The sequence below is a fragment of the Sprattus sprattus genome (genome assembly GCF_963457725.1).
Source record: "Sprattus sprattus genome assembly, chromosome: 10".
Classification (NCBI taxonomy): Eukaryota; Metazoa; Chordata; class Actinopteri; order Clupeiformes; family Clupeidae; genus Sprattus; species Sprattus sprattus.
This window is the reverse complement of record NC_137908.1, coordinates 25,298,206-25,307,793: the sequence shown is the minus strand read 5'-3', so window position 1 is coordinate 25,307,793 and position 9,588 is coordinate 25,298,206. Positions and strand designations below refer to the sequence as shown.

General features: G+C 47.3%; 1 protein-coding gene across 1 annotated transcript; it reads right to left on the bottom strand.

Annotated features, from left to right (window-relative positions):
- Window positions 1–4,523: 4,523 nt before the first annotated feature.
- On the bottom strand, window positions 4,524–6,054 carry LOC308370739 (potassium channel subfamily K member 15-like; the record flags this gene model as incomplete). Its single annotated transcript, XM_080845445.1, has 2 exons — window positions 4,524–5,560; window positions 5,775–6,054. The coding sequence occupies 2 exons, from the start codon at window positions 6,052–6,054 to the stop codon at window positions 4,524–4,526; spliced, it is 1,317 nt and encodes a 438-aa protein (XP_080701571.1).
- Window positions 6,055–9,588: the final 3,534 nt, after the last annotated feature.

Here is a 9,588-nt window from a genome sequence, read left to right as displayed (position 1 = left end):
GTGTGTGTGTGTGTGTGTGTGTGTGTGTGTGTGTGTGTGTGTGTGTGTGTGTGTGTGTGTGTGTGTGAGTGTGTGTGAGTGTGTTAGTGTGTGTGTATTGGGGAGCTGAAGCATTGGGGTTCTGTACTGCACAAATGGAGAAATCAGGCAATGTTATCAATTATTCACACCTCCCTGTCTTTGTTGGCATGGCACATACCCCACAGGGTAACATAAAACTGTAAACGCTGTGGACAAGGGCAGTGCGGCACAAGCAGAAATAGCTCAGAGTTTCAGAAGTAATGAGGAGCTGGAGAAGAGTGCAAAGAGGGGTCTATGGTAGAGCCATTTGTTAGGAGATAAAACCCTCTGAATTGCCATCACTGCAAAGATGCGGAGAGGCAAAACTATTGTACTACTCGTTTTATGCGTGAGTGTGTGTGTGTTTTTCTTTGGGGGGGGAGTATGTCTTTCTAAGGAGCGCCACTGCCCCCTGCAGCCATGTCGCTGTGTAAGGACTTGGAAGAGTCAACACCCAACACTCTCTCTCTCTCTCCCTCCCTCACACACACACATACTCAAACACAAACACACACATATTACACATATAGGTTTGTGTCCCATGCCAACAGAGGGAGGGAAGCGTTGGGAGGCGTTAATATTGAAAAAAGGCCAGACGCAGTGTTGCAGTCAGCATGTGAAACAGACATGGAAAGATGTACTGTTTCTCATGGCTGCCTACCTACTCATAAGTTCTCAAACTATGCCTCTGTCTCACACTCTCTCTCTCTCACACACACCTACACACAGATATGCTTTACTTTTCCCCGCTTGCACACTCTCTCTCTCAAACACACATATGCTATGATTTACTCTTCCCCTCTCTTCCCCTGTTCAGCTAGGCTGACTCTTAAAGTTGAAGAACCGATCCATGCCAAGGTGGAAGAAAAAAAGACTGCCAGCACACTCTTCCCAAACTCAAGCAGCCTATCAGGCGCCTTCTGAGACCCTCCAGGTCTTACTTTGCACTCACAACTTTAAAGCTGTAGACAAATAAAGGTGCACCCAAAATAAAAAACGATCTTATTCTAGCAGAGCACCTCCGCCAATGAGTGATGAGGGCCCTTCAGGTGAGAAGTCTCTGTGTCCATGCAGGCCTGTCAGAGCACACAAGGGCTCCACATCACTAGTTAATTCACTTTGGATAACACTGCCCGTTAAACCACTTTACGAGCAAGAAAATTAAGTCTTCACGGAAGAGATATGCGGTTTCGCAGCCCCCGATGTTTGCACTGAGCGCCCAACCGTGAAAGACAGACAGCCTGTGCGCAGGCCACACAGACACAGACATAGCGGTTGGTCGGCCGGCCGGCCAGCCAGCGCAAGGCAAAGGCGAAGGCTCACAGCTGCAATGCTAATACCCTGGATATGATTTAACAAGGTTCATTAGTTACGAAAGGGCCCAGTGTGCTACTGTACATGCCGCAAGTGAAGATTAATTGGTCCTGTTTATCCTCTGGCAGAGTGCATCCTGCGAGCTTGTATAAGTGTTTCATCATCATATTAGTCCTTGATGTGCGGAACAACAGTTTGTAATGGCCACGCTTTCAGGAGCCGCGTGCTCCACTTCTCGTCCCCTTGTGGCAGGGCGCTGTGTGGTTTCCTGTGGTGTGTTTCTTGCCAAGAAGTCATAAACATTTACAGCAGTTCCTTCCATGTGCTACATCCTTCACATTTCTGGTGGCCCTATGCTTCATTCACAGTAGGCACTTTAAATGTGTGTCGACCATTTAAAACAAACAGTTAATGGGAAGATAGTGGGCAGTTCATAGTGGGTAATAACGGGTAAACAGTGGAAATGTTTGCACTGGAAACGAAAAGCTGATATCAGTTCAATCCATCGCTCAATGAGTTCCTCTGATATACGCTATTTACGGAAGCTTCATGCTGCAGCTGGATCAATAGTACAAACAAATTAATGAGGGGCCTGTGTGTGTGAGTGTGTGTCTGTGTGTGTGTGTGTGTGTGTGTGTGTGTGTGTGTGTGTGTGTGTGTGTGTGTGTGTGTGTGAGAGATTGTGTGTGTGTGTGTGTGTGTGTGTTTGTGTGTGTGTGTGTGTGTGTGTGTGTGTGTGTGTGTGTGTGTGTGTGTGTGTGTGTGTGTGTGTGTGTGTGTGTGTGTGTGTGTGTGTGTGTGTGTGTGTGTGTGTGTGTGTGTGTGTGTGTGTGTGTGTGTGTGCGTGCGTGCCTTGGCGGTATATGTGTATCTGTATATGTGTTGGTGTGTGTGTGGAGTGGAGTGAAATAGTTGGTAACTGAAATGTAAAACCTGAAAAACCAAGGCAAGTAGAACAGCCAAAACCTGAACGTCAGCATTAGTCTACATGACAAAAATGGTGAGCCACTGGAGTAAAAAAACGAGAGTGAGGCTTCCTTGCTTTTTGAAAGCCTCATTATTTAAACAGATCCATTTCAGGGCTCAGGGCAATATGGGGTAATCAGCACTGCTATAAATCATTGCTGGTCCAATGGTGCCCCCAGATGGCAAAAGGTATAATGACATCTTTCATAATGGGAGCTGTCAGTATGTTAGTGATTGTGTGCACAGATTCAAATGCCATCCATTCTCAGAGTTACAGAGTACAGCATTGCCTTGAGGTAATGACTGAATCAATTGTTACAATTTAATTAACAATTTCCTGCTCTGATTATTCTGTGAAGATGGTAGTAAAAGGCCGTTTTAGTGATCTTAACTTCCTGTATCCTAGTGGTTCCTGGTACCGGGGCCTCTTATCTGTAAGACAGCATCCGTCTCCATCTTATCTGGTACTGGCTGTGCAGCTGGTATTTGTATTGCTTAGCATTGTGCCACTGTCACCATATGACATACTTCCTGATGACTAAATTATAATGTATAATACAGTGTAGCATTTCACTTACACACACTAGTCTACCCCTTTAACCATTATGCTATCAAACCTCCGAGGAATATCAAAGTATGAAATAGCGGTTTTGTATCACTTTCAATCTAATTGTCAATCAGTTGTAAAACTGTCAATTTAGATGTTTTTCCTTCATCTGGTTAGATTGGTGTTTCATTGTTTTTCCAAGGTGTGAATCAATCGTCACTCATCCACAAGAACTGCTTCCATCACTTGTCCAGCCTTGACTTTAGTTGAGGCATATGCAGCACACCTAACTTTAACACCAGCTGGGAAATACTATGTTACCAAGGGAACAAGCCTAAGCCAGTGAGCTTAAAGCGGCAAGAGGACTTCAGCTAATTCTGTCTAGCTGTGAGACAGCTTCAGGTGACAGGGAAACAGACAGACCCTCAAAATAATTACTCATACCAGTCTGGGAAGGCACAGCAGTACTGTTCAGGCTTTGGAATAGACTGACTCTCAAATACTGTACATGCTCATGGCAGTTTAAACAGGGATTTAATGCAGAAGCTCCCAACAGATTTGTGGGCAACACTGGAATTCTGCTTAAAGTCATACAGGCCAACCCTTGTCTGCTGTCTCTCTTACCTACAGGATTTATTTTGGCTTGGAAGGAAGTAACATTTGGATGAAAATCTTTTCAGATTAAACTTGTATGCATAAATATAACATAACTACCAAAACATTTATACAATTAGCTGTCTATTAAAATATTAATTTTAAGACATCAAATGAAACTCCATTGTACGGACATCTCTAAGTGCCTAGAGGCAATTGTATTGTTATGGCACTATACAAATAAAATTGAATTGAATTGAATTGAATCTCTACTGCTCTTTAGGGAGGCCCTGTCATCGTTAAGTCTAGGTGTGAGAACTCCAGAAAGGCAATGGTCACAGACAAGGGCTCAGAAGAAGTCCTAAAAGACAAATTAAACAACAGATGAATATTTCCTCCTTAGCTGAGTGGGGTGGGGTTTCCTTGTGTCCTTCATCTCATTTTAAAACAAACAACTCGATCAATCAATTTAATATCTTCTAAATGACTTTCTGTAAGGATAAGATAAGGATATGATTGTGTTCCTCGTTAACAGGCTATGTTTGGGTGCTGACTCGTGATAGTGACATCATATCAAAATGAATTACTGAACAGTAATAGATAACTTAGAAAACAATAACTTGATGACAAGTTCAGACCCAAACAGTGCCTCATTTCAGTCAGCGGATATTTATTGTCATTGTAGCAATGGAGCTAGGAATACATTTTTTAAATGTACAAAAAATCTGTACAAATCTGAATTACTTTCCCAAATTGAAAAGACAGAAGTACAGTAGCACATTATCTACAGCAGTGTCTTGGTCATGTCTGCTTATTCAACTCAAATATGGAGAACCACATGTCAAATACAGGACAAGAGGAAAGTGTCCCTGTAGCTCTCAACTGTTAGGGCAAGTGGGTGGGGCAAAGGGCTAAACACAAGGGTCATGGATACCCAGTGAGCAGTCATACTGATGGGCATGTGTTGTAGGTCGCTTTGGTTGAAAGTGCCCTCTTAATGAATGAAATGGAGATGAAAATGAAATGCACGTGTTTGGTCAAGCTAGATAGATCTCCTGCGTGAGTATATGTGGATGGGGGTGTAATGTTGCCTAAGACACGGGGAGCCACCCGGGGACGAGTGGGTGGAAGTGGCCCAGGAGCTGTGGGAGGGGAACCCGTCCACCCTGTAGGAGATGGAGTTGTAGAAGACGGGATTGGCATGGCCTCCTCCGCGCAGCTCATGCTGGGAGGACAGGGGACTTCTCTCTCCAGTCTGAGGGCAGCAGAGGGAGAGAAGACGGAAGGGTGATGATGGCCTCACTGGGGTTTTTCTCTTCCTCTTCCTCTTCCTCCACGAGGCTGACTCCCGAGGATTGTTAGGGGATGGGATAAGGTTGGTGCGGCTGCTGCCCCCATCGACAGGCAGAGAGAGGATGCTGTTTCCACGCATCCCGTTCTCCACCAAACCAGGCAACTCAAGCGCCTCCTCTACCGTCTCCTCTATCTTTCCACATCCCACTGTCAGAGCCACAACACCCTGAGCCTCCTCCAGGTTACCTCCCTCCGTCCTCTTGTTCTCCTCTTCCCCTCTCTGTTGTCCTCCTCCAGCCCCCTCCCCCGCCTCTGGGGAGCTGACGGTGAGGAAGCGCAGCACCACCAGGTTCAGGAAGGCCCCGATCACTGTCAGCCCCACCAGGATATAGAGAAAGCTGAAAGCCACATAGAGCATGTTGGTCTGCAGGTCCTCGCGCTTGAGCAGCGCCACAAAGTCGCCGAAGCCGATGGTGGTAAGCGTGATGAAGCAATAGTAGAAGGCGTGGAAGAAGCTCCAGCCCTCGAAGTAGGAGAAGGCGGCGGCGCCCACGCACAGCGCGCCCAGGCAGGACAGGAAGCCCACCAGCACCATGTTGCCCATGGAGACCTCAGTGTGCCGCAGCCCCAGGCAGCGCTTGGTCCGGCTCAGCAGGTAGCATGTGCAGGCGTTCATGCGCTCCCCCAGGCTCTGGAACATTACCAGGGTCAAGGGGATGCCCAGGACAGCGTAAAACATGCAGAAAGCTTTACCCGCATCGGTGCCAGGGGCGGCGTGCCCATACCCTGCGGGAAATTCACACACCAGTCATATTTATATTGTTATAGAATTGTAACTGGAACAGGAAAATGAACTGGAAAAAGCCTGACTACATTTCAGGAAACAAGTAACAAGGCTTGTTTGACTGTAAATTGACTTAGGTGTATGCATTATACACAATGTAGGCTACTACATAATTAAACTATGTAATAAGCAGTATTCAAAATTATGAAGTCTTACCTATCGTGGTGATAACTGTGATAGCAAAATAAAAAGACCCAGCGAATTTCCACTGTCTTCCCCCTCGATGAGGTTCCAACTGCAAAACCACCTTTTCAATTTCGCGGTAGTCGTCATCAGAGAACCCGTATTTCTTCTTCAGCTCGTTAAGTTTAAGCTCCAACATCTTCTTTCGGGAACTCTCAGTCTCAGACTCCAAAGCATCGAACACAGCGGCTCCAACAAGTAGGTAAGAGAGCATGCAAACAATCAGGCAGACAGTCCGAATGTTCTGCTTCATCTTCGTAGTTCAAAGAAAATTCGATTGTGGTGCGTGAGAGTGGTTGTTCCCTAAAACTAGGTGGGGCACCACTCACCTCTCGGAAGAACATAGTTTGAAAGCTGTAGGGATTTAGGATGCTGTCCTGTTTGGGAAGGGAGGTGATGTTCGTTTGGGCGCCTTTCCAAAAATACACGTGGTAGAGTTGGTGAGGAGGGGCGTAACCGAAGAAATATAAATTAATAAGAGAGTGGCTTAAAGTGTAAATTCAGTGAACTCCATTGTAAATATCCTGGTTTGCATTAGTATTCTTGGCCCAAATTTGAACAAAACTATCAACATTTTGTATCTTGATTATAGAGTTTCCATGTCAATGTATCGTTGGTAGCACCTTTATAAAGTAGCATAATGTGTAGCGCGCTTTCACAGGTAGTCCTTAGTTGACGCTGGCCACGGTGCTGAAGCATCAACGATAAACAAACACTTTTGCAAGGTCCCGTTCGATCATTATTAAAATGACAGCATTAGACTGCCAAACAAAGTTTATTAGCGTTTCTTCAAAATCATTTTTTAAAAAAGGTAGGGAAAATCTGCTAGGCTGTCGCTATATCACGCTATACATGTAAGTGGAGAGACATCTTGCTGGAGACAGCTGGCCTTTACATACCCCGCTGTCTTGATGGCTGTGTTTTATCTTGCTTGCATGGGCGAAGTATTCACTGCTCACGCGGGTAATGCATTACTGTGAGCAATGGTGAGGTGGACTGGCTTGTTTGACCTTTAAGAAAGCACATTTAGTCCCAGGGTAATAAATACGCCCTTTGTCGTTGTTAACGAAGGAGTGAGACACTCCAGACATAACGTGATCAAGTGCGATTGAGAAAGTGACCATAACGGAGATCGCTTTTAAGACCTTTCATTTTATTTCAGATCTAAACTTCTGTCAGCTGATGATAGGGTACAATCCAGTGAGAGACAGGGAGTGCAAAATGCAACCTTTACACACTTGGGTTATAGGCCCACCAAAGAGAACGTTTCAACGTAAAAACTATTTGGTAAAAAATGATCTTCCTTATAGCTGTTTGGGTTCTACCTTAGGCAAGGCAAACACTGGTGTTCCATGAAAGTGAAACTGCAAGCCAAACATCCCTTGTAGCCTAGATTTGTCTAAGATTGTAACATCTTCAGAACAGCAGTTGAAATGACATTGCTGCCTTTATTATTTGTATTATGGTTGTATGGTTGTTTATAGCCTATGCCTTTCTATTCTATTCTATATAGAGCAGAATGATTTCAAGCAGTAAACATATATTTCACCGTACTATAATTTAATTTCCAGTGTAGGCCTACAGATATGCTATGCAATCACTTGTAGTAGACGATCAGAAATAGCTAACACAGCAGCTTTTGCACCTGAAAGGCTCGCCATGTGGTTTTTATGACCTTTCCATCACTAGTATTATTATCTCTATTAAAATCTGCATTTATGGCCTCACTCCTGTGAAACATATGGCTTTTTATGCCCCTCCTTATGTGCCGTCATTAGCACAGTGAGTGCCTCCTTCTATCGCAGGCAGTGTAAACTCCCAGTGGCCTATCATTCTGCTGATACCAGTAATAGAAGAAAGAACATGTCTTTTTGTTCTGTTTACCTTCTGTCCGCACAGCATTGAGCAGGGCCCTGTGATTAATTAATGTGGTTACAACTCTATGAATGGTCAGTCAGCTCTGGAAAAAAGAAAAAGCCAAACAGGTTTACTTTCAGAGACATACTTTCAATAGAGATGTGTACATACTATATTCCTGATTAGATATGTGTGACTGGGTCTTTTTGTAGCAAATGAAGCATACATTGAGTCACCCCATCTCGTTATGTAATTTAATGAGAACTTCTTTGAACTCTGCTATTGGTTTAATGCCTTGTTATGCCATGTTTTCTTGAATGTGTCAGGGGCTCTTCTCAGGGATGAGACCTGAGTTGCTGGATTTGGGGAACCAGCGCTTAACCCAGTGGGCTACAGACAGGACCCAGTTGCAGGATGTCGTCTTGAGCTTAGCTTCTTTTTATTTTCAAAAACACAAAAGATTTCTCGACAGGAGAAACTACAAAAACGCAGAAAATCAAGAACAGGGCAAAAGGCCATAAACTAAATACTACTAATGTGCTTGAGAGCACTACAAAACAATGTGCTTGAGAGCACGACAAAACTATGGCGCTTGAGAGCACTTCTCTCAACCATGGGGAACAAAGACAATACAACGACCAGAGACAGAGCAGGGAAACTAACCAGGTATTTAAAGGTGAGGGCACATAGTTAGAGGAGGGCACACAATGGGAAACAGGTGAGGGCACACAATTGGGAACAGGTGAGGGCACATAACGAGAAACAAAGGCACATGTGAACACAAACATAAAGTAAAATGTCCTTTTGGCCACTAGATGCCGTCAATGTGCCAAATTACGGCAATCGCCGCCCAAAGTCCTGACAGAACCCCCCCTCTAAGGGTCGGCTTCCAGACGACCCAAAGAAAACTCAAGAAGTCCATACCGGGTGGGTGGGGGGGGTCCAGGGTAAGGAGCCAGGACGGCGGGGACTCAGCAGGGTCAGAGTGTCTGGTGGGCGGCCGTGCGGGCGTCCACATCGAGGCAGTGTGTCTGGTGGGCGGCCGTGCGGGCGTCCACATCGAGGCAGTGTGTCTGGTGGGCGGCCGTGCGGGCGTCCACATCGAGGCAGTGTGTCTGGTGGGCGGCCGTGCGGGCGTCCACATCGAGGCAGTGTGTCTGGTGGGCGGCCGTGCGGGCGTCCACATCGAGGCAGTGTTTCTGGTGGCCGGCCGGGCGGATGGCCACAGCGAGGCAGAGTCTTGTCGGGTGGACGACCAGGACGAGGCAAACGGTCTGGCAGGCGACTGGAAGCCTTGATGGAGCTGAGGAGACCAAGATGCCTCTCCTTGGCCAGGAACTGGAAGACCCCGTCAGAGGATGAGGTCAGGGTTGTAGCACCTGCGGTGGCTGGGGTTGCAGGACCAGTCGCTGGGGTTGCAGGACCAGTCGCTGGGGTTGCCTCGGCACCGGGACAGCCAGGTTCACCGGGGCTGGCAGCACTGGATACTGGGACTGTGGAACCTAGGACAGAGGAGACAGGGGCAAGGGTGCCTGGGACGGGACCAGGAGCGCCTGGGGCAGTCCCAGCACATGGACTGCCTGGTTCACTTGGGCTGACGGCATTCGGGCTGTCTGGTTCTCTTGGGCTGGCCGCATCGGGGCTGCCTGGTTCGCCCGGGCTGGCAGCAGTCGGGCTGCCTTCTTCGCCGGGGCTGGCGGCATCGGGGCTGCCTTCTTCGCCGGGGCTGGCGGCATCGGGGCTGCCTTCTTCGCCGGGGCTGGCGGCATCGGGGCTGCCTTCTTCGCCGGGGCTGGCGGCATCGGGGCTGCCTTCTTCGCCGGGGCTGGCGGCATCGGGGCTGCCTTCTTCGCCGGGGCTGGCGGCATCGGGGCTGCCTTCTTCGCCGGGGCTGGCGGCATCGGGGCTGCCTTCTTCGCCGGGGCTGGCG